Source organism: Haliotis rubra, unplaced genomic scaffold, assembly GCF_003918875.1.
Source record: "Haliotis rubra isolate DU_JTF1 unplaced genomic scaffold, ASM391887v1 Scf109, whole genome shotgun sequence".
Classification (NCBI taxonomy): domain Eukaryota; kingdom Metazoa; phylum Mollusca; class Gastropoda; order Lepetellida; family Haliotidae; genus Haliotis; species Haliotis rubra.
Window position 1 is genome coordinate 458,417 of NW_025764992.1, and position 25,217 is coordinate 483,633.

General features: G+C 44.3%; 3 protein-coding genes across 4 annotated transcripts; 1 reads left to right on the top strand and 2 right to left on the bottom strand.

Moving 5' to 3' along the window:
• Positions 1 to 479: 479 nt before the first annotated feature.
• On the top strand, positions 480 to 12,209 carry LOC124282548 (5'-nucleotidase-like). Of its 2 annotated transcripts, XM_046718559.1 has the most exons (9): positions 480 to 990; positions 3,085 to 3,298; positions 3,603 to 3,791; positions 4,152 to 4,349; positions 5,307 to 5,438; positions 8,050 to 8,169; positions 9,111 to 9,269; positions 9,668 to 9,871; positions 10,669 to 12,209. In XM_046718559.1, the coding sequence occupies exons 1-9, from the start codon at positions 820 to 822 to the stop codon at positions 10,923 to 10,925; spliced, it is 1,644 nt and encodes a 547-aa protein (XP_046574515.1). In that variant the 5' UTR covers positions 480 to 819; the 3' UTR covers positions 10,926 to 12,209. The 2 variants fall into 2 exon arrangements, with proteins under 2 accessions (XP_046574515.1, XP_046574520.1); XM_046718564.1 differs by lacking the exon at positions 9,111 to 9,269.
• A 1,244-nt stretch (positions 12,210 to 13,453) lies between these two features.
• On the bottom strand, positions 13,454 to 15,407 carry LOC124283030 (apyrase-like). The gene is made up of 4 exons (XM_046719045.1): positions 15,308 to 15,407; positions 14,962 to 15,120; positions 13,787 to 13,990; positions 13,454 to 13,656 (listed from the first exon to the last, which is right to left on the bottom strand). The coding sequence occupies exons 1-4, from the start codon at positions 15,405 to 15,407 to the stop codon at positions 13,454 to 13,456; spliced, it is 666 nt and encodes a 221-aa protein (XP_046575001.1).
• Positions 15,103 to 19,720, bottom strand: LOC124283141 (5'-nucleotidase-like). The gene is made up of 7 exons (XM_046719173.1): positions 19,262 to 19,720; positions 18,809 to 19,022; positions 17,481 to 17,669; positions 16,567 to 16,764; positions 16,221 to 16,351; positions 15,308 to 15,427; positions 15,103 to 15,120 (listed from the first exon to the last, which is right to left on the bottom strand). Exons 1-6 carry the CDS (start codon positions 19,595 to 19,597, stop codon positions 15,419 to 15,421), a joined length of 1,077 nt encoding a protein of 358 aa, XP_046575129.1. The 5' UTR covers positions 19,598 to 19,720; the 3' UTR covers positions 15,103 to 15,120; positions 15,308 to 15,418.
• Positions 19,721 to 25,217: the final 5,497 nt, after the last annotated feature.

Here is a 25,217-nt window from a genome sequence, read left to right on the forward strand (position 1 = left end):
TCCCAATTGCGAAGATCGATGCTCATGCTGTTGATCACTGGATTTTCAGGTCCAAACTCGATTATTTACAGGCCACAACCATATAGCTGGAATATTGCTGAGTGCGGCGTACTCACTCATTCATTAACACGTAATTATATATGCATGCGATTTATGGCAGGTCACAGCAAGACAGGCTATGGTCATGGACCAGAAAGCCCATATTCGAGTTTATTATTTGTTCTATCATGGTAAGTCCATGTTAGTCACGATCAACCTTTGCTGGTCTTATGAGGCGACCAAATGTATCGAGGGTCCGACTTGGTTGAGAGCGTGTCATGGTAACCCCGTGGTGTTGCTCATAATATCAATCACTGGAACAGGGACATACTCGATTATTTACATGCCGCCAAAAGAGGCGATGATTCAATCAGCTTTTAAATTATTTGTTAACGTGAAATGATAAACTGTTCAATTAAATTAAAAAACTCTTTTCAGTATATTCACTGAACAAAGATATTACCTGTCGGTAATTCGATTCAGTCCAATGAACACAAGTGGCTCTACACAGAAATGGAATTTACCTGTCAACCGTGCCCTGTCTCCGCTCCATGGATTCAGTTGAGTGTTAACGCAGAATAACGACGTGGCTTCGCTCGACCTACATTGACAATCTCGACAGAGGAAATACGACATGCTAACTCTGCTGATGGTCTCCCTGCCTGTTGTGGTCGTCGGCTTCAACCTCACCATCCTCCACACCAACGACATCCACGCAAGATTCGAGCAGACCAACACAGACAGTGATCAGTGTTCGGCCGACGATGTGGCAGAAGGGAAATGTTTCGGGGGACAGCGCGACTGGTGACCAAAGTCCGAGAACAGCGTGCCCTCCACCCCAACACCATCCTCCTGTCTGCAGGGGACGAGTTCTCGGGGACGTTGTGGTTCTACAAGTACCGCGGTGCTGTTGTGGCCAGATTCATGAATCTGTTGCAGTATGACGTCATGGTGAGTATATGAACATGTTGCAGTATGATGTCATGGTGAGTGCATATAGTTTTTAACCTGTGCGGGATATATTGGGGATATATATGTCAGTAAATATTGTGTGATGGCCATTGGCGTGAGGGTAAATGACGTGTACTATACTGCTTGTTGAGAGCATATGTAGAGGATATTATGTGAGTGTCCATGTCATACTATGTTTACGACACGAGTGCCTAAATATTGGTATTTCCCGAGCAAGAGCGAGGGATATTCCGATATTTAGGCAGGAGTGTCGTAAACATGGTACGATATGGACACGAATATAATATTCTGTTTATTACCGAAGTTGTCAATTTGATGAAAATAAACCCAAATCTACTTTCAAACAGGCTGGCTACCGCATGTTGAACGCAACGTCATAGAAGAAACATGACGTCATAGCATTGTTCATGACGTCACGTCAGCATTCCAAAGTGATATTTTGCCCTAGGGTATCGTATGAAAAATATGAATCCCGATATTTTCGCCCTTGTAGGTAATAAATTGTATTAAGTACAGCTTCTGTATGTGTAAATATCATATATTGTCTGTTGGCGGATTAATATAAGGCGATAAACTGCCTGTTGGTTTTATGTCGTATCTTAAAACGGTTTAATTTTGTTTGGTATACAACAACAAGTAGTAACACGCTGAATCGATGGCACCTGACATTGGACTCGTTGGCATTCTTTCCGATACACAAAAACCTGACAGACACAATGAGTTTTCCTACTACATATATTCATCACCAATGTGAATAGACTGACAATGATTATGTTATAACCCTCATCACGCTGTACTCGTAACATATAAACCAGATCAAGACATTTTGTACATGCTTGGAAAACCAGCTTCAGCGTATTAAAATGGTAACTAACATATTTTGCTCTAATCAAAACAAACCCAGAATTGAAACTGAAATTTGGAAACTGTTTACATGCAAGAAAACACAAAAACGCGAATGTCAACAATTCCAGAAAGTATGGTCACCATGACTACTCTACCAGTCTGATTGTCACACAGTTCTCTAGTAATCATTGCAGTGATTGTATGAACCGCCACTGGCGACCACATCAGTACTTGGTGTGGCCACCGCTTTCACGAATCAGTCTTTGCGCCCCAAATAGTCGCAATGATGTTTCATGGGGTTCACATGATTGGAGTTGTTCTACAACTGGGTGATGACGGCTCGAGGACGATGAGTTCTAGCGCTGTCATCCATGGCAAGGGGACGGTTATCAAAATGTGGCACTACGATGGCATCCAGAACTTCCTGTTGATAACATTCAACATTGGGTGTCCCAGGTTCTGTAATAGAATCCAGCTTGCAGTCATACGAAAAGCAACTCCAAACCAAAAGGTTTCAGCTGCATGGATCATCTCCTGGTGACACGTCCCGATAAGACAGCTGTCGGAAAGAAGATGAAGATAGCGACTTTCAGTAGACCAATGAACCCTATGCCATGTCCTAAAGTGTGCGGTTTTCTCGAAGCTTCCACCAGGTCGGACGTTCCTACCTGAGCCTATCTGTGAGGAAGGGGCGTCTGATTGGATCTGACCGGTATCATCTATCGTATTGTGCCTGCTTCGAAAATATTCCTTGCCCTCAGTGCGTATTGTGTGAGTGAGTGAGTGTATTTTGTTTTACGCCGCTTTTAGCAATATTCCAGCAAGATCACGGCAGGGGACACCAGAAATGGGCTTCACACATTGTACGCATATGGGGAATCGAACCCGGGTCTTTGGCGTGACAAACGAACGCTTTAACCACTAGGCTACCCCACCGCCCCCTGTTACCATGTACTCCGTATCTCAAGACCTGTTGCATGCCTGACATTAGTACAACTTTGTTGCCCACAGCGTCTGTTACTTGGCTTAGCATTATCTCTGCGGTACACAACACCCTATCACAGAATCTGAAGCCCAAACAGTTAGAATATTGTCAAATACATAGAACACATTTCCTTAATTATCGACAACGTGATTTTTCCAAGAAAATCGCCATCTCGGAGGAAGTTAGACGTGTAGACGTAGATATGCTGCTATAGTCATTGTTTTTCACTCTCCCCATTCTAGACGCTGGGTAATCACGAGTTTGATCTTGGTATCGACGGGTTGATACCTTTCATGAACGACCTCAACTTCACCGTGGTCAGCGCTAACATTAACGTTTCTGCGGAACCAAGGATGAATGACAAGCTGATGAAACACACGGTGTTGACTGTCGGGGGTGAACGTATCGGGGTCATCGGGTACACATCCAGAGAAACTCCAGAAACCTCGCGACCAGGTCAGTGCTCCTGAAAGTAAGTTAGACACACAGCATCCTGTGAAAATATTCGGCCGGCCAAGAGTTACAATTTCAGCAGTTCCGTTCAGTCAGGGGCGTAGCTAACATTATAAAAAAAACAGCCCGGGCTGACACATGATTGTTGCTAAAAAGGTTGGGCAAGCCCTCAATACTATATATCTAAATATAAAGCTTTGCAACCTATCGGGCTTACACGAGAAAAATGGCCGCCTACGCGTCTGTCAGTCAACACATATAGTAGGAGATTTATCGATTATCTCATATGAATAATTATTGCTTCCAGGTCCAAACCTCAAATTTGAAGATGAAGTTGCAGCAGTCCAGAAAGAAGTTGATGTATTGACGTCACAGGGCATCAACAAGATAATTGCCCTCGGTCACTCGGGCTTTAATGTTGACCAGATAATAGCATCAGAGGTCACTGATGTGGATGTGGTGGTCGGTGGTCACACCAACACTTTCCTCTACACGGGTGAGGGCGCACACGATTACGCGCGCCACAACACCCATGCACGTCCACGCCCACGTCCACGCCCCACGTCCACGCCCACGTCCATGCAACGCCAACGTCCTTGCACTTCCACAGTGTGTGGAGCCCATTTCAGCTGTCCCCTGTCGTGATGTTGCTGAAATATTGCTAAAAGTGACTAAACTAAACTCACTCACTCACTCCATGTCCTTACAAACGTCATTAAATGAATAACACATTCACTCAGGTAAACATTATATAAGAACTTACGTCTATACTTTTGTTCGAAAAGTTCAAAATGTTTCCCGCCTATAACAATGCACTTCAAGTCAAACCTACTAGTAGTGGACTGCCATTACGCAGGTGACTACCCGTCCAGTGAGGAACCGGAAGGCAAGTTTCCCCACGTGGTGACCCAGTCGGGAGGGGCCAAGGTGCTCGTGGTGCAGGGCTACGCCTACGGGAAGTATCTTGGAGCCCTCGAAGTGACCTTTGACCCGGAAGGTGTCATCACGTCATGGGGAGGCAACCCAATTCTACTGGACAACAACACAGCACAAGGTCAGTGACATAACAAGACAAATCAGTATCCTATACCGAAAGGGTTCAGGAAAGTGGGACATTTCGAGGCATTTCTTTTGATCCATGTAGTATTGGCGAGAGGACATTATTTGATGATATCATCATGTGAGGAGATCCAATAGTTGGTGTGATGAAGTGTTGGCGCACCACACCGTTGAAAGAGGTCGGGGACAATTTCCTCAGTTTCGTTTTTGAGATAAAGTCAGTAGAATCAGGTAAACCCACCTCTTTTGGCGAAACGTATACGAATTCGTCGAGGCATGGGTCTGGTTCGACCAACGTCATCTTCGCACATGTTGCTCCACTCCTCAGTGAGAGCGGCACCGAGTTCATTGAGAGGAGTGGGTGGACTTTGGCGAGTAAATGACTCGTAAGACGTGTTCACAAAAGATGAAACGTTGCCAGTGAGTTGTGTTAAGAACACAAGTGGTTGACATGATGTTGTCCCCATAGTCATGACCTGTCGCTTTGCCATGGGAAATATAGAGTTCAGTTCGGCCAGTCATTGTGACGTCACCTTATGCCATCATGGACTCATCCCCAAAAGGATCAGTGCAGAATACGATTCAGAAACGAACGGAGATTCTAAACCGTACACGTTATCATCGGCTTCAGAAATATTTTGCATTCGTATGTGGAGAGGTAAATTCCATGCCGCTAGACCATTTTCAAAACGTTTCTCAACATTTCAGAGATACGACACGCAATCGCACGCATGCTATATTAAAACTTTGTTTTTTCTTTTCTCGCTCGTCACGCCGAAGACCCGGTTTCGATTCCCCACATGGGTACTATGTGTGAGGCCAATTTCTGGTGTCCCACGCCGTGATATTGCTGGAATATTGATAATAGCGGCGTAAAACTAAACTCACTCACTCACTAAAACTTTCTTTTCACTCTGTATGCCTGCCTGTAACGACCAACAAATCATTTCAGACGAGATGACCCTACAGCTGATGCAGCCGTACAAAGAGGGCGTGGCCAACGAGTCAGGCAAGGTGGTGTCCAGAAGCCACGTGCTGCTGGACGGGGACAAGCGGTCTTGCAGGGTCAAGGAGTGTAATATTGGTAGGTTAAAAACTAGATAAGATTACATAATGTGTCACTGATAGTAGCCTTTTTGTATTCATTGTTTGCCAGAGAAAAATGATGACTCACTATTACTACATAGACCCGTGAAGATATCGGTTTACAATTGGTCTTCAGTAATCCATGCTTGTCGTAAGGGGCGACTAACGGGATTGGGTAGTCAGCCTCGCAGACTTGGTTGACACATGTCATTGTATCCCAGTTGTGCAGATCGATGCTAATGCTGTTGATCCCTAGATTGTCTGGTCCAGACTCAAGTATCACCGCCACCATAAAGCTGGAATACTGCTTAGTGCGGCGTTAAGCAACAACCAACCGACCAATTATTACTTCATATCTGTCATCAAAGCTGCTAAGCTGGGATCAGCTCTCCGCGGATAGTTAAAGGAGAGGAGTCCAGCTTACACACAGCACCGTCTGCAACATGCAAAGGGTTCAATTGCCTGTTTCTTCATTCCTCAAGTCAACCTAAGTCCTTACCCACACCACTGCTCTATAACCCTAACAGGCGCTTTCTTGATGCAGCAAATCATACGTTGCTACACTTTGATGCAGCAGTTCATACGTTGCTACACCTTTATGCAGCAGTTTATACGTTGCTACACCTTGATGCAGCTATTCATACGATGCTACACCTTGATGCAGCAATTCATACGTTGCTACACCTTAATGCAGCAATTCATACGTTGCTACACCTTAATGCAGCAATTCATACGTTTCTACACCCTGATGCAGCAGTTCATAGGTTGCTACACCTTAATGCAGCAATTCATACGTTGCTACACATTGATGCAGCAATTCATACGTTGCTACACCCATACGTGCTACACCTTGCAGCAATTCATACGTTGCTACATTGATGCAGCAATTCATACGTTGCTACATTGATGCGCAGCAATTCATACGTTGCTACACCTTAATGCAACTATTCATACGTGCTACATCTTGATGCAGCAATTCATACGTTGCTGCACCTTGATGCATCAATGCATACGTTGCTACACGGAGCATCTTTAGAATACAGCACCACAACTTCTCATGAGGACCCGCAACCCGCGACGTTGCCACACCTTGATGCAGCAATTCATACGTTGCTACACCTTAATGCAGCAATTCATACGTTGCTACTTAATGCAGCAATTCATACGTTTCTACACCCTGATGCAGCAATTCATACGTTGCTACACCTTAATGCAGCAATTCATACGTTGCTACACCTTAATGCAGCAATTCATACGTTTCTACACCCTGATGCAGCAATTCATACGTTGCTACACCTTAATGCAGCAATTCATACGTTTCTACACCCTGATGCAGCAATTCATACGTTGCTACACCTTAATGCAGCAATTCATACGTTGCTACACCTTAATGCAGCAATTCATACGTTTCTACACCCTGATGCAGCAATTCATACGTTGCTACACATTGATGCAGCAATTCATACGTGCTACATCTTGATGCAACAATTCATACGTGCTACATCTTGATGCAGCAATTCATACGTTGCTGCACCTTGATGCATCAATGCATACGTTGCTACACGGAGCATCTTAAGAATACAGCACCACAACTTCTCATGAGGACCCGCAACCCGCGACGTTGCCACACCTTGATGCAGCAATTCATACGTTGCTACACCTTAATGCAGCAATTCATACGTTGCTACACCTTTAATGCAGGAATTCATACTGTCTGCATGCAGCAATTCATACGTTGCTACACCTTAATGCAGCAATTCATACGTTGCTACACCTTAATGCAGCAATTCATACGTTGCTACACCCTTAATGCAGCAATTCATACGTTGCTACACCTTAATGCAGCAATTCATACGTTTCTACACCCTGATGCAGCAATTCATACGTTTCTACACCTTAATGCAGCAATTCATACGTTGCTACACATTGATGCAGCAGTTCATACGCTGCTTCACCTTGATGCAGCAATTCATACGTGCTACATCTTGATGCAGCAATTCATACGTTGCTGTACCTTGATGCATCAATGCATACGTTGCTACACGGAGCACCTTTAGAATACAGCACCACAACTTCTCATGAGGACCCGCAACCCGCGACGTTGCTGCTACACCTTGATGCAGCAATTCATACGTTGCTACACCTTGGTGCAGCAGTTCATACGTTGATGCACCTTGATGCAGCAGTTCATACGTTGATGCACCTTGATGCAGCAGTTCATACGTTGATGCACCTTGATGCAGCAGTTCATACGTTGCTGCACCTTGATGCAGCAGTTCATACGTTGATGCACCTTGATGCAGCAGTTCATACGTTGCTACACCTTGATGCAGCAATGCATACGTTGCTGCACCTTGGTGTAGCAGTTCATACGTTGATGCACCTTGATGCAGCAGTTCATACATTGATGCACCTTGGTGCAGCAGTTCATACGTTAATGCACCTTCATGCAGCAGTTCATACGTTGCTACTCCTTGATGCAGCAATTCATACGTTGCTCTACCTTGATGCAGCAATTCATACGTTGCTGCATCAACATTTCGGTGATGTGAGATGCTAACAATAAATCAAAATGTAAACTTACTTGTATATGTGTCCTCATTTCCTAGGTAACCTGATAGCGGATAGTATGGTGCACCGAAACCTGAAGTTCTGCGACCCCCTGGCATGGAACCACGTGGCCATCGCTTTCATGAACGCCGGCGGCATCAGGACGTCGATTCAGAGAGGTAACGTCATGGTCTTCTGACTGGCACAGGGCGGATGCCTAGAGGTTAAAGCGTTCGCTCATCACGCCGAAGACCCGGGTTCGATTCCCCACATAGGTACAATGTGTGAAGTCCGTTTCTGGTGTCCCCGCCGTGGTATTGCTGGAATATTGCTAAAAGCGGAGTAAAACCCTAACCACTCACTCACTCACTCTGACTGACACATACAACTAACACTATCAGACAAATGGTTTTGACAAGTGTTACGGTTGTTACTTTTTGGTGATAAATTAGAAATTATTTCCCCTTATTTTGTGTTTGATCTACAATGTAGTGTATAAGCAGGGAGACTACATAACCATAACGTTGTAGATTATCCCTGGTATAGGTGAGATTTTATCGGTGTCAACTTTTTTCTTAAAAAAACAGAATATATGCTTACTTTTTCATCACACGAATGAACGATACTAATCAGATATTGGTAATCGACAACAGGAAGGGGTAATTCTCATTGATTGGTGGTAATAATGGTCCACTGGAAGCCAGGATCAAAATACTACTGATGGGTAATAAACACTGACTTGTAATGGGGAAATGGAAGGCAATGAGTACTGAGCGCTGATCTGTGGTAGTAATGAACGAATGGGAGCCAGATTAATGGTCTTGATAGATAATGGCACCGATGATAGACTACACCAGGAAAAACAACATAACACAACTATCCACATGACCATCAAAACATGTTAATATTTTTAGAGTGAGTGAGTTTAGTTTTACGCCGCTTTTAGCAATATTTCAGCAATATTTTCACACATTGTACCCATGTGCGGAATCGAACCCGGGTCTTCGGCGTGACGAGCAATCGCTATAACCACTAGGCTACCCCACCGCCACTAATATTTTTGATATTTTTAAGGACCACATGCAGTGGAGTGTTCATATCGATCTATTGATATGTTCAGGTGACGTCACAATGGATGACATTTTGACCGTGATGCCGTTCCGGAACACCGTGGACATCGTGGAGCTACTGGGGAAACATGTCCGGGAGACGCTGGAGTTCGGGGCGTCCAAGTGGGTGGAGACTGGCAACCTGTTTGGGGGGTTCTTCCAGGTGTCAGGTGTGTTTCTTCGCGGTGACTGTGAATAAACCTTCTAAGGTAATTTTGTCGCTGTGGGGTAGCCTAGTGGTTACAGCGTTCGCTCGTCACGCCGAAGACCCGGGTTCTATTCCCCACATGGGTACAATGTGTGAAGCACATTTTGGTGTCCCCCGCCGTGATATTGCTGTAACATTGCTAAAAGCCGCGAAAAACTTTGACCACATTACCGAGACAGTAGCAGCTATTTTACGTAACGTAAAGCAAACCTTCCTCGTATTTACAAAACATAAGTATACCCTGTTCTGTTTTGACGTCATTAGAAAGCAACATATAACTGCATTTTAAAGAATAGTGTAAATCTTTCTTACAAAACATTTAAGGGGATGTGTGATCAGTTCTTCAGTTCACCTCGCCAGGTATGACAATTGTGTACGACATGACGATGCCTGTGGGTCAAAGGGTAATAGAGGTCAAGGTCAGATGCACCAACTGTTCCGTGCCCCATTACGTGGATCTGAATGACTCCGAGATATACAAGATCATCATGCCATCTTTCATTGCTAATGGCGGGCACGGATATGACGTCATTAACAACAACAAAATCCGACATCACCTGATTGGTAAGAATCCTTCCTGCTGATACCTGTTCTCTGTTTACAATGTGATAGTTCGTCTGTACACGATTGTACAACATCAGTGAACTGTGGTGGTTCATGAACAAATGTTAAGACCATTTTTCGTGTGAACAGGTGACCGGTCCTCTAAGACCCCACAATATACAATGCAAGTTTAACTTTGATTCTGAGTTCAAATCCCTGCTTGCCCCTTTTGTCAGGTTTGTCAGCACCGAACCTTCCCAAAACTTCTCACACTATATCACTCTGACCCGTGCAAACTGACATATGTCATCGGTTCCCAATTGCGAAGATCGATGCTCATGCTGTTGATCACTATATTGTCTGGTCCAGGCTCCATTATTTACAGACCGCCGCCATATAGCTGGAATATTGCTGTCTGCAGCGTAAAACTAAACTCACTCACTCACTCACTACATAAGTTCTGGCTTTCTTCCCACAGGCCCTCATGTCTTTGCGAAGATTAAAGATTTAAAAAATATTTTTTGAGATGAACCCCGACTCGAAATGCTACACAGTACAATACATTATGATGTGTACTGTGAAGCATTTCGAGTCGGGGGTCATCTCAAATTGTATATATTTTTCTTAACATCTTTAATCCTCGCAAAGACACGAGGGCCTGTGTTTCCTCCATCGTTAACGAGACACGTCAAAGCATAACATGAATACTGTTGAAGGCAACCCAACTCCCTGTCTAAAAGGTTTTTCTTAGCACTGCTGATTTCGTGATTTCTTGATTACCATGTATTTAATTAACATGTTTCTGACATTTGTTGCAGGGGATGTGGACAGCGACATCTTCCTTGAGTACGCCAAAGCCTTCTCACCCATCACGGCAGGTCTAGAGGGTCGCATCACACATCGGAAGGTGCCAACGTGCCCCTGTCATCTCAGCCCATTCTCCCCACAGCTCCTCACACCGACAGTTGCTGTCATAGTTGTAGCTTGTTTCTACTCATGTCACAGACTTTGCGTAGTGATGAAAATTGTTTCCAGATCGACTGGAATGTTTTCGTCCTATTTTGAATGTGTTTGACCACCGCCAACTGGATAGTGTTACGTGATATATGTGACTATCACTGGATGTGACTGAATCGTGTGCACTGAAGCTGTGTGACCAAAACCAGATGTGACCATATAGTGTTGTATTCTTTAATACAAATTGTGTCAGTGGCGAGATATTGCTTACCCTTTCAGTGATCCATTCATGTACTATCCACTCTGTTTTTCCTTTAAGCCAAGTGGAATCGGTGAATACGCGGACAGGGTAATATCTGGCGCTGACGTAATCGAAGTTATCGATATGTTGCCGCATGATGTTGATTAACAGGTCTTATCATCATGAGATGTTACTGGATTCTGAACAGGGAAAATGTGTCACCCTCTCGAAATGTGATGGGAAAGTATGTTACCCTCTACTTCTGTGACTGGATAGTGTGGGGTGAAAGTGTGTTGCCCTGTAGAGGAGTGACGGGAAAGTGTGTAGCCCCTAGAGGTGTGACTGGATAGTGTAGGGGATAGTGTGTTACCCGCTATGGGTGTGACTGGAACGTCTGTTACCCTCTAGAGGTTTGAGTGTGACTGCTGGATAGCGTAGAGGGATAGTGTGCTGCCCTCTCGAGGTATGACTGGATAGCGTAGAGGGATAGTGTGTTGCCCTTTCGAGGTGTGACTGGATAGTGTAGGGGAAAAGTGTGTTACCCTCTCGAGGTGTGACTCTGTGTGTGTTTGGGGGGTGGGGGGTTAGTGTGTAGGGAAAGTGTGAATGTATGCAAATGTTTCGAGGGTTTGATTTACAGTGCCAACGTCTGGAGATGTGACCAGGCAGTATGAATGTTCTTCTAACACTGACTATAGTTGGGACATCCCACATCGCCAGGACTGACCGTTATTCTCCAACCGCGACTTTTTGTTGTCAATAAAACCAGTCAAGGCCATAGCATTGTGATGTAATGTCATAACGTCCGTTTTGTTGTCAAGCAGCTGTTTTGACAATCAGATGTGTTAACTCTTATTTGTGTCAAATGTCATTGTGTTGAATTTTGTTACTGATAGTTTCCGAAATGAAGTCGTGAGCAGTTGCTGCAGCTGCAGCATTAAATGGGGGACTTTCAGCCGATACGTGGTTGTGGTTATGGTGGTGGTCGAATAGTTTAAGGGCAACTTGGGCCAATACGAGACTGAGTTGCAGAGTTGTCTCCCCTATATCGTCAACTTTGTATGTAGGGTGCTAATCGTCTGTATTCACTCAATTGTTCGTTCATAGTGGATTGATAAATATGTGATATGTCTCTATCGCAATAAACACGTACAAGTGGAAGAATTCGTTGTGTGTATTATTTTGTCAACAACTCCAAAATACTCATCTATTAACACACGGATCGCTTTTCAGACGTACACTCACATACGATGACGGTCGTTGAAAGAAGAGACGGTTGAGATACGATCGTTGTGATTGCCAAATACCTCATTCTACATGAACCGAAGAATTTATACATTGTAATTGTGATAAAATAAAGGGCTGAGTAGCACAACGATGAGGGTGGGTAAACGGCGGTAAACGCTCAGTCAAATATCTTTCAGTGAGCCGTTTAAGGTCCCGGTGACATGACTGTCAATATATTGTCTAATATATTGGACCAGAAGTAGGATCAACAAGCCGTGACAGAGTTGTCTCCCCTATATTGTCAACTTTGAATCCAGGCACCCATGATACACACTCTTCAAAAAGGTGAAACGCCTTGACGAACGTCAAAACTATTTACTGTGTTCATTATTATATGTGCGTATGATACAAGGTTGAGCCTCAGCATAGAGACAGACACATGCAACTATAAGGATTGTCCTGTGCAACACGAATACGTCCGCGCGTGTGCGTTCCGATGAGCACCATATGTGGAGTCATCACTGCTTAATATCTCCTTACCACAGCATGAATATGTCTACTGAATCTGACACGTGTCCTCCGGTCTTCCTCCAACACGTTGGCCAGATAAGTGTCAGCATATGCTGACGTTGACGTACACATTTATCGAGTTTCTCTCATAGATGCTCTACTGGGTTCAGAGCTCATTGGAAGACCATTGCAAGACAGACGTTAGAATTATAAAGGAACGCGAGCTGTGTATGATGTAGTGAGTGAGTGCCGCACTCAGCAATACTCCAGCTATAAGGCGGCGGTCTGTAAATAATCGAGTCTAGAACAGACAATCCAGTGATCAACAGCATGAGCATCGATCTACGCAAATGAGATTCGATGACAAGTGTCAACCAAGTCAGCACGCATGACCACCCGATCCCGTTAGTCGCCTCTTACGAACTCGGGTTAGAACAGACCCCTATGACTCTATTGCTAGTTGTAAGAGGCAATTATTTACACTCACACCGCCACACTGCTCACGTGTTCACCCATCCACCGTCTCCACAACACAACCGTCGCCGACACACACATCAAAACACACAGTAGAACACAAGACTAAACCGAGACGTTTCTTTAATTGTGTGGTAACAGCGCGACAATTATATAAAGGTTTTATAATGCTAGACACATTACTAAAACTAAATTCACTCATGACTGTGGGAATATAACACCACAAGTAGGACTGCTATCGTCGATGTAAGGAGTTGTGGTGTGGCACGTGTGACGTCACTACTGACGTCACCGAGGGTGGCTGGAGTCTCCTGGAATCTGATGCGACCCTCTATCCCGATGGTCAAAGGTGATACACGACTTGCGTATTCAATGAAGACATCGGCGTCCAGATCTCCTGTAACACGACAATATCATCAACAACTTCGACAATGCGCGCCAGAGAGACCATCCTGGCCACAAAGATGGTATCCAATCAAGACATTTAGATCACCAATACATTTTATTTACCAAGTGACATCTCTTACCTATTTGGTGAAGGCGAATCTTATTGTCATTTATGACGTCATATCCGCTTCCGCCGTTTGATAAAAACGATGGCATCACGATCTTGTATACCTCGGCGTCCTCGAGATCCACGTAGTGGGGCACGGAACAGTTGGTGCACCTGACCTTCACCTCTGCCACCCTTTGACCTACCGGCTTCTGCATGTCGTAAACGATTTGCATACCTGACGAGAAGAAATGAAGAGCACATTTACGATACTGATACATCTCAACTAAGACAGAACTTACGAAGTCAAGTACAGAATATCTGATGTGTCTGTATTACAACAGGCTTCTCCCTACAGTGTTGAGCCGTCTGACATCAGAGTGAGTGAGTTTAGTTTTTCGCCGCACTCAGCAATAATCCAGCTTTATAGCGGCGGTCTGTAAATAATTGAGTCTGGATCAGACAATCCAGTAATCAACAGCACGGGCATCAATCTGCGCAATAGGGAACCGATGACATGTGTCAACCAAGTAAGCGAGCCTGACCACCCGATCCCGTTAGTCGCCTCTTACGACAAGCATGGGCTGCTGAAGATCAATTCTAACCCGGAGCGTCACGGGCCTCTGACATCAGAGCCCTCAGAATATCTGCTGTTTCTGGCATGTATCACTACAGTCTGTGGGCAGAGTTGCGTCCGTTGGGCAAGCTGGACACCTTTGACCGCGGGTTATAATCCCTGTTCGCCCCGAGTATCTGTTTGACTTGATCAGCACCATACCCGTGCCAAAATGTGGTAAACGTCTGACACCTGCAATTGATCCCCATCAAGCTGACACGCCCCGTCATAACTGGACTACTGTAAAATGTGACTATAAACCAACCTCTCTCACTCGCTTTGATGCTCATGCTGTTGATCACTGGATTATCTGGTCCAAACTCGATTATTGACAGACTGCCGCCATATAGCTGGAATATTTGCTGAGTTCGGCGTAAACCTCACTCACTCACACACTCACTCATCAACCCAAACCACACACACACACACCAACCCAACCCCCACATCCACCCACCCACGAACCAACCATCCCAACCCACACACCCACTCTAACTCACTCACTCACTCACTACGTTGACGTATCTGACCTTAGAGAAACATCTGTGCCGGGCTTGCCGTATTACGTCTGTCATCACAGACCTAGTGTAACCTACCTGACACCTGGAGGAATCCCCAGAACAACCTCCCGGTCTTCACCCACTTGGATGCCATGAACTCCAGAGTCTCCCGGACATGTTTCCCCAGAAGCTCCACGATGTCCACGGTATTCCGGTATGGCAGCACGGTCTGCATGTCTCCCATTGTGACGTCACCTGCACGTTGAAAAACTTGAAGGCATAACATCAGAATTTTGCTCTTCTTGAAAGCATAGCATTGAAAGTGTTTTGGCTAAACCACGACGTTTCTGAATATGTTTTATGGTTGTACAATTATAAACGTGTGTAGACCCAGTGATATATTTACTTTGGCTGGAGCAGTGTTCACCAGGTAAAGCATTACCTGGCGGGATAGACGCCCGGATGCCGCCTCCGTGCATGAAGGCGATGGCCACGTGGTTCCATTCCAGAGAGTCGCTGTGCTTCAGGTTTTGGTGCACCATGCCATCAGCTATCAGGTTACCTTGGATACAAGGAAACAGGATTTTTAATATGAAAACGGGAGTTGTGATGAGGTGAGGGGGAAGAATCGTATAGTACTGAACAGTTGTACAATATGTTTTACCTTGTTAAGTTAGCTCTGAGTGTGTGTGTGTATGTGTTTTCGTGTATGTGCTAGGGGTGGGTATTGCACAGAATTTTCATATTGCGATATATTGCGATGCGAAAGCATATATTGCGATATGTATTGCAATATATTGTAAGAAGTATTTTTCAACAAAAAAACTACGTATAATCGAGTTAATGCTTGATTTATAAAGCATGAACACAACAAAATCACTATGCTTGATTAAGCTTTAATAAAAACTTTTAATCATGACGAAATAATAATGTAAATAATATTTAGCACAAATGAAACAAGGAAATATCCGAAGATGTCCGAGTGTTACAAAGTTTTCCGAATGCAAATCAAAATACCGGTTTTCGATCAGCGTATCGCAATACGTATCGTTTTCATGTCTGAACCGGTAAATACCGGTAAACCGGTTATATTGCGCAGCCCTAGTATGTGCGTGAGTGTTACAGTTCTCTTACTCGGTAAACCTAATAGGACAATTTGGTTGTGGAGCGAACTGAAGATAGGTGGTGAGAGCTGCTTTAAGGGTTGATGAGGAGTGACTGGTTTTAATGATGAGGGGTTGCTTGGTGATGAGAGTTCGATTGAGGAGAGACAAGGAGTGGAAGGAAAACAATACTGTACAACTAAAATATATTTAGTATTTATTATACACTTCCACTTTCTGCAAGCGTCTTACCAAGATTGCACTCTTTGACCCTACACGAAGACTTTCCCCGTCCAGCTGCACTAGACTCTTGGCCACCACCGCGCCTGACTCGTTGGCCACGCCCTCTTTGTACGGCTGCATCAGCTGTAGGGTCATCTCGTCTAAAACCGACCGAAATCAGTCTCATTTGTCCGTCTCTGTCGGTAAACGTAAAGTCGTATTTTGATTTTGAAACGTGATTGATCACGTTCGTCTTATACAATGGCATGCGTTGCCTACTTGTTCATAATATCCTTCCGAGGCAAGTCCATCTGACCAAAGGTAACCTGATCTGGTTCAATACATATATCAATTTGGTCCCACGCAGAAACCCTACCTTGTGCTGTGTTGTTGTCCAGTAGGATTGGGTTACCTCCCCATGACGTGATGACACCTTCCGGGTCAAAGGTAACTTCCAGAGATCCAAGGTACTTCCCGTATCTGTAGTCCTGAACCACGAGCACCTTGGCCCCTCCGGGCTGGGTTACCACATGAGGATACTCTCCTTCCGGTTCCTCAATGGAGGGTTGCTGTCCTAAAACAATAACAAAAATACATTTGTAACTTGACTGGATAGAGAGAAAACACTTTGAGAAGGACTATTTCAGGTGACGAGATTTCCTCTTCAACCTTTAAGTTTTCATATCCTTCATACAAATCAGGCGATACGCATGTGGTAAATGTGTTTGTTTGTTACGCATAGGCTCGGGTTCAACTCCCTTCATGTATGTACTGTATGATAAACATTTCTGTTGTCCTTATGGGCTACTGTCTATGTCCAACGGCTACGGTGTCAGGAAAATCAGTTTGCGACAGATCCCCTGATTCTCTACAGAAGCATTGGCTGCTGAGGATGTGTGTTAAAGTCACTTTACATGGAGTATCATCACGATGTCGAATGTAGATTCGTTTAAACAGGGACGGTGGGGGTAGCCAAGTGGTTATAGCGTTCGCTCCGTCACGCTGAAGATCCAGGTTCGATTCCCCACGTGGGTACCATGTGTAAATCCCATTTTTAGTGTCCCCCACTGCAATATTGCTACAAGCGGCGCAAAACTAAACTGACGCACTCATTTAAACTGATGTGTTTTATATCTGCTGTATGTAGGCGAATGGTGTACACTTGGTGTTTGCTGTATTTGAAGGTGCTGCTATGCATGCACGTGGTGTTGCAGTTGTACATGATGCTGTGTTTGTGAATGTTGGATGTGGATGTGATCGTGGTTGTCAGTATATACAGAACTGGCTCACCTGTGTAGAGGAAGGTGTTGGTGTGACCCCCGACCACCACATCAAGATTTCTGACCTCCGCCGCTATCCTTTTATCAATGGTGAACCCCGAGTGGCCGAGAGCAATGATCTTGTTAATGCCCTGCGACGTCAGGATGTCAGCCTCTCTCTGGACAGCTACAACCTCATCCTGGAATCGCAGGTTTCTACCTAAAAGATTATTCATTTATTTGACAGGTCAATTTAAACAGTGAAGAGAAAATTAGGCTCGTTTGCTCTTCTTATTCCACTCTCAATGCCTTTTTAAATAATATACAGTGATTACCCCTTTGCTATAAATCTCCACAAGCAGTAATCCCACAGTATACCGTATTTCCTCTAATAAAAAAACAGGGGGACTTATTTTTTAACGGACTTCTAGACCAGGCGTTTATTGCTTACGATTACTTAAATTACATTTGTGACGTCATTCCTTTTGTTTGCTCGCTTCATTACTTTTCAGGAATGGAGCGATGTGTACCCGTTTCAAATTAAAGCCTTCATTTTGTCATTTTGACATATAATTTTGATAACAGAAATATTCCCAATACTTTGAATGTAATTTAAGTAGGGCAATATCCTCGTAACTCTCTATTCCTTTAAAATAATGTGCCTCGGCTCCATTATTACCCTCTACATAATATCCATCAAGCCGTGCCATGTGGAGGACAGGAAGTTATCACTAAAGGGACCATTCCTTAATAAATTTATTTTTGGATCAAGGGAGAATACATTTATTAAAATACCCGTACCCGGCGCTTATTAGAGGTCCGGTGCTTATTAGAGGAAATACGGTAACTACCATCACTAAATACTCTCATTATCGATACAGGCAGACAGTATACCTAAAGAGTCTTCTATGATATCTATGATATTAAAACAATTCACAGCATAAATTTTACTGTCTAGGGAGGGTTATGGCTATAGGCAAAGTAGGTAAAGTGTTCGCTCGTCACTGGGTTCGAAGCAACTTTGTTCGAGTTCAAACAGGGGTACATTCTGTAAAGCCAATTTCGGGTGTCTTTCGCCGTCATATTGATAGTGTTAACCTTACTCACCGACTGAACACAAATAGCGACGTTCAACCAAACACAGTCAGTCACTTTATTCAGTAAATGTGAGAAAGTTAGGCTGAACCAAGAACTGTATTTCAGACAGATAGAGATTTGTCCGCCATGTGTGGGAGGCAAGATTCATAATTGGGCGACCAGGGGAAGGCAACTGGGAAAGCACAATCCTGCAATGAGATTTTTATTGTTGTTTTTAGAGCGATCCACACAAACGCAACTATGTTCGCTTACAGATCTTACCTGTTGACGAAATTAATTGTGTCTCTCTGGATGTGTACCCAATGACCCCGATTCGTTCTCCCTCGACCGTCAGCACCGTGTGTTTCACCAACTTGTCATTCACCAACGGCTCTCGTGTAGCATCAATGTTGGCGCTGGCAACGGTGAAGTTGACGTCGTTGAGGAAGAGTGTCAGTCCCTCAATGCCAAGGTCAAACTCGTGATTTCCTAGAGTCTATGTGATATATAAAATATTACTGTATGCTCAAGGCTGTATGCAAAGAGAGGTTGACTTATAATGGCGTCACACTGAAACAGGTTCATGTATCAACCATGACGTCATACTGCAAACAGTAAATTAAACTCATTATGGCGTCACAATGCAACTATTTTTTAAATATATATATTTTTTTGACAATGCAACTATTCATATACTCACCATGACGTCACAATATAATAGGTTCGTACACTCACCATGACGTCATACTGCAACAGGTTCATGAATCTGGCCACAACAGCACCGCGGTACTTGTAGAACCACAACGTCCCCGAGAACTCGTCCCCTGCAGACAGGAGGATTGTGTTGGGATGGAGGTCACGCTGTTCTCGGACCTTGGTCACCAGTCTCGCTGTCCCACCGAAACATTTCCCTTCTGCCACATCGTCGGCCGGACACTGACCACTATACTTGTTGGTCTGCTCGAATCTTGCGTGGATGTCGTTGGTGTGGAGGATGGTGAGGTTGAAGCCGACGACAAGCTCTGGCAGGAAGATGACGTAGAGGGAGAGAAGACGTAATGAGCGGGCCATAATGGAGTCTTTTCTCTCGTCCAGACCCACTGAGAAAGGTTGACAATCTGCAGACAGACAGACACCAGTTTATGGGTGCCCAAGCATCCTTTGCCGCCTGCGATAACACTACTTGAGTTGACAGCCGGGACTATATTGTGTCGTTCAAGTTGTATGAGCTTGCATATGTTTTAAACATAGCTTCTCAACTGGTGTCGCGTAACATTCATTTGTTTAGATATTTTACATGCTGAATGTCGGTATGTATGTGACCTATCTACCAGCATGTTTGGTTGTAAGGGGTGTGTACACAAGGTATGTTTGTACAACCATCTCATGTTCCTCATGTTACTTCATTGGCAAAACAGTCCACCTATGTTTGAATGTGCTTGGAATAGTTCTCATGTTGCATTTAAGAAATACAGTTCGCTCTACCACCATGTATAGTGTAATAAAACACACTTTCGCCCTATTATAGTTAAAGTACGAGGACGCTTGCGTCCGAGTGCTTTAACGTTACAATAACGTTACAATAGTTTCTTTTCTAAGATGCCAAATATAATACTTTCTAAGGATAATTACGATTCATTTAAGGCAGAAAACAAACGATGGTGTCGGTGACCTAAATTAAACTGTCGCGCTGTTCTATTGATGTGTCCGCCCGCCTACGTTAAGACGAACGTTACCAGAAAAAAACAAATGATAACAGTTTGATGACGGTTTACGTTCTGATTAAATATCTTCTCTCAATTATTTTAATTACATCTGTCATTAACGTAAACCATATGGGGCAATATGAACGTCGCATTTCGACTACCAACGTAAGTTTAGATCAGTACATCCAGATGAAGCGGAGTAGTCTAGCGACATTCCACGATTGTATTGTGGGAATGTAAACATTGCGGACGTTACCGTGTCGCTGAAAACTTGTGAGTCGAATTGACACATTTTAACCGTCGTAAAACATAAACGTAATGTTTCCACAAGTGATGTTAGCTGCGTGAAGCAACTGCAAACCAAGAAACGGGATGCAACGGAGTAGTTTACTGTAGGAGGCCGTACGAGGCGATGACAACTGACATGCATTGTGACGTAATGTAAAATGGTTCGATTACGAGGGGGCACACTAGAATGGCGCAGTGACGGGATAACGTCATTCAATTGTTACGTCATCAAAAACCTATACCTTTATTGTCTGATAATGTATTTTTCTTTCGATTGTTCTAACCGCTAGGCATCTTAGAAACTATGATAATGTCCGTGTTGGTGTTGGTGTCACCACCTTGTGTACTGGTGACGTCATGATGGGAGCGTGTTTGTTTGTTTGTTTATACAGTTACTGTTTGTCTGTGACGTAACAATGTCATAAATAGAATAATAGAGGGAGTGATGCAATAGGTGTACCTGTTTTATAATAGGGTATTGTTGGACCAGTGCTATAACAGAGTATTGTTGAACCTGTGCTATTAGAGGGTATTGTTGGACCTGTGCTCTAACAGTATTGTTGGGCCTGTTCTATAACAGTATTGTTGGACCTGTGCTACAACAGAGTATTGTTGGACCTGTGCTATAACGGTATTGTTGGACCTGTGCTACAACAGAGTATTGTTGGACCTGTGCTACAACAGAGTATTGTTGGATCTGTGCTATAACGGTATTGTTGGACCTGTGCTACAACAGGGTATTGTTGGACCTGTGCTACAACAGAGTATTGTTGGACCTGTCCTATAGCAGTATTGTTGAACCAGTGCTATAACAGGGTATTGTTGGACCTGTGCTATGACAGGGTATGGTTGGACCAGTGCTATAGCAGTATTGTTGGACCTGGTCTAAAACGGGATATTGCTGGACCAGTGCTATAAGAGGGTATTGTTGGACCTGTTCTATAACTGTATTGTTGGACCTGTGCTATAACAGGGCATTGTTGGTCCAGTGCTATAACAGGGTATTGTTGGACCTGTGCCATAGCATTATTGTTGGATCTGTGCTATAACAGGGGTATTGTTGGACCAGTGCTATGACAGGGTATTGTTGGACCAGTGTTATAACAGGGTATTGTTGGACCTGTGTTATAGCAGTATTGTTAGACCTGTGATATAACAGGGTATTGTTAGTTCTGTGCTATAACAGGGTATTGTTGGACCTGTGCCATAGCAGTATAGTTAGACCTGAGCTATAACAGGGTGTTGTTGGGCCAGTGCTATGACAGGGTATTGTTGGGCCAGTGCTATAACAGGGTATTGTTGGGCCAGTGCTATAACAGGGTATTGTTGGACCTGTGCTATGACAGGGTATTGTTGGACCTGTGCTATAACAGGCTATTGTTGGGCCAGTGCTATAACAGGGAGTTGTTGGACCAGTGCTATGACAGGGTATTCTTTGAACATGGCAAGTGCTATGACAGGGTATTGTTGGACCTGTGCTATAACAGGGTATTGTTAGTTCTGTGCTATAACAGGGTATTGTTTGGCCTTTGTTATGGCAGGGTATTGTTGGGCCAGTGCTACGACAGGGTATTGTTGGGCCAGTGCTATGACAGGGTATTGTTGGGCCAGTGCTATAACAGGGTGTTGTTGGACCTGTGCTATAGCAGTATTGTTAGACCTGTGCTATAACAGGGTATTGTTGGACCTGTGCTATAACAGGGTATTGTTAGTTCTGTTCTATAACAGGGTATTGTTTGGCCTTTGTTATGGCAGGGTATTGTTGGGCCAGTGCCACGACAGGGTATTGTTGGGCCAGTGCTATGACAGGGTATTGTTAGTTCTGTGCTATAACAGGGTATTGTTGAACCTGTGCTACAGCAGTATTGTTGGACCAGTGCTATAGCAGTATTGTTGGACCTGTGCTATAACAAGGTATTGTTAGTTCTGTGCTATAACAGGGTATTGTTGGGCCAGTGTTATGGCAGGGTATGGACCACGGGTATAACAGGGTATTGCTATAACAGACCATTGTTGGGCCAGTGCTATAACAGGGTATTGTTGGACCTGTGCTATAACAGGGTATTGTTGGGCCAGTGCTATAACAGGGTATTGTTGGGCCAGTGCTATAACAGGGTATTGTTGGGCCAGTGCTATGACAGGGTATTGTTGGACCTGTGCTATAACAGGGTATTGTTGGACCAGTGCTATAACAGGCTATTGTTTGGCCAGTGCTATAACAGGGTGTTGTTGGACCTGTGCTATAACAGGGTATTGTTGGGCCAGTGCTATGACAGGGTATTGTTGGGCCAGTGCTATAACAGGGTATTGTTGGGTAAGTGCTATTACAGGGTGTTGTTCGACCTGTGCTATAACAGCGTATTGTTGGGCCAGTGCTATAACAGGGTATTGTTGGACCTGTGCTATAGCAGTATTGTTAGACCTGTGCTATAACAGGGTATTGTTGGACCTGTGCTATAGCAGTATTGTTAGACCTGTGCTATAACAAGGTATTGTTGGACCTGTGCTATAACAGGGTATTGTTGGACATGTGCTATAGCAGTATTGTTAGACCTGTGCTATAACAGGGTATTGTTGGACCTGTGCTATAGCAGTATTGTTGGATCTGTGCTATAACAGGGTATTGTTGGACCTGTGCTATAACAGGGTATTGTTGGACATGTGCTATAGCAGTATTGTTAGACCTGTGCTATAACAGGGTATTGTTGGACCTGTGCTACAGCAGTATTGATAGACCTGTGCTATAACAGGGTATTGTTGGACCTGTGCCATAATAGGGTATTGTTGGACATGTGCTATAGCAGTATTGTTAGACCTGTACTATAACAGGGTATTGTTGGACATGTGCTATAGCAGTATTGTTAGACCTGTGCTATAACAGGGTATTGTGGGACCTGTGCTATAGCAGTATTGTTTGACCTGTGCTATAACAGGGTATTGTTGGACCTGTGCCATAATAGGGTATTGTTGGACATGTGCTATAGCAGTATTGTTAGACCTGTACTATAACAGGGTATTGTTGGACATGTTCTATAGCAGTATTGTTGGACCTGTGCTATAACAGGGTATTGTTAGTTCTGTGCTATAACAGGGTATTGTTGGGCCAGTGCTATTACAGGGTATTGCTGGACGTATGCTATAACAGGGTATTGTTGGGCCAGTGCTATAACAGGGTATTGCTGGACCTGTACTACAACAGGGTACTGTTGGACCTGTGCTATAGCAGTATTGTTGGACCTGTGCTATAACAGGGCATTGTTAGTTCTGTGCTATAACAGGGTATTGTTGGGCCAGTGCTATAAGAGGATATTGTTGGGCCAGTGCTATAACAGGGTATTGTTGGGCCAGTGCTATGACAGGGTATTGCTGGACGTATGCTATAACAGGGTATTGTTGGGCCAGTGCTATAACAGGGCATTGTTGGGCCAGTGCTATGACAGGGCATTGCTGGACGTATGCTATAACAGGGTATTGTTGGGCCAGTGCTATAACAGGGTATTGCTGTACCTGTGCTATAACATGGTATTGTTGGACCAGTGCTATAACAGGGTATTGTTGGGCCAGTGCTATAACAGGGTATTGTTGGGCCAGTGTTATGGCAGGGTATTGTTGGGCCAGTGCTATGACAGGGTATTGTTGGGCCAGTGCTATAACAGGGTATTGTTGGGCCAGTGCTATAACAGGGTATTGTTGGGCCAGTGCTATGACAGGGTATTGTTGGGCCAGTGCTATGACAGGGTATTGTTGGGCCAGTGCTATGACAGGGTATTGTTGGGCCAGTGCTATAACAGGGTATTGTTGGGCCAGTGCTATATGGCAGGGCATTATTGTTGGACCAGTGCTATGACAGGGTATTGCTGGGCCAGTATTGTTGGACCTGTGCTATAACAGGGTATTGTTGGGCCAGTGCTATAACAGGGTATTGTTGGGCCAGTGCTATGACAGGGTATTGTTGGACCTGTGCTACAACAGGGTATTGTTGGGCCAGTGCTATAACAGGGTATTTTTGGGCCAGTGCTATGACAGAGTGTTGTTGGGCCAGTGCTACAACAGGGTATTGTTGGGCCAGTGCTATAACAGGGTATTGTTGGGTAAGTGCTATAACAGGGTGTTGTTGGACCTGTGCTATAACAGGGTATTGTTGGGCCAGTGCTATAACAGGGTATTGTTGGACATGTGCTATAGCAGTATTGTTAGACCTGTGCTATAACAGGGTATTGTTGGACCTGTGCTATAGCAGTATTGTTAGACCTGTGCTATAACAGGGTATTGTTGAACCTGTGCTATAGCAGTATTGTTGGACCTGTGCTATAACAGGGTATTGTTGGGCCAGTGCTATAACAGGGTATTCTTTGGTCAGTGCTATGACAGGGTATTGTTGGACCAGTGCTATAACAGTATTTTTAGTACCTGTGCTATAACAAGGTATTGTTAGCTATAGCAGTATTGTTGGACCTGTGCTATAACAGGGTATTGTTAGTTCATAACAGGGTATTGTTGGGCTGTGCTATAACAGGGCATTATTGTTGGGCCAGGGTGCTAGTGCTAACAGGGTATTGTTGGTTGGGCCAGTGCTATTACAGCCAGGTACGACAGGGTTGCTGTGAGGGTATTGTTGGGTAATGCTATAACAGGGTATTGTTGGGCCAGTGCTATAACAGGGTACTGTTGGACCTGTGCTATAGCAGTATTGTTGG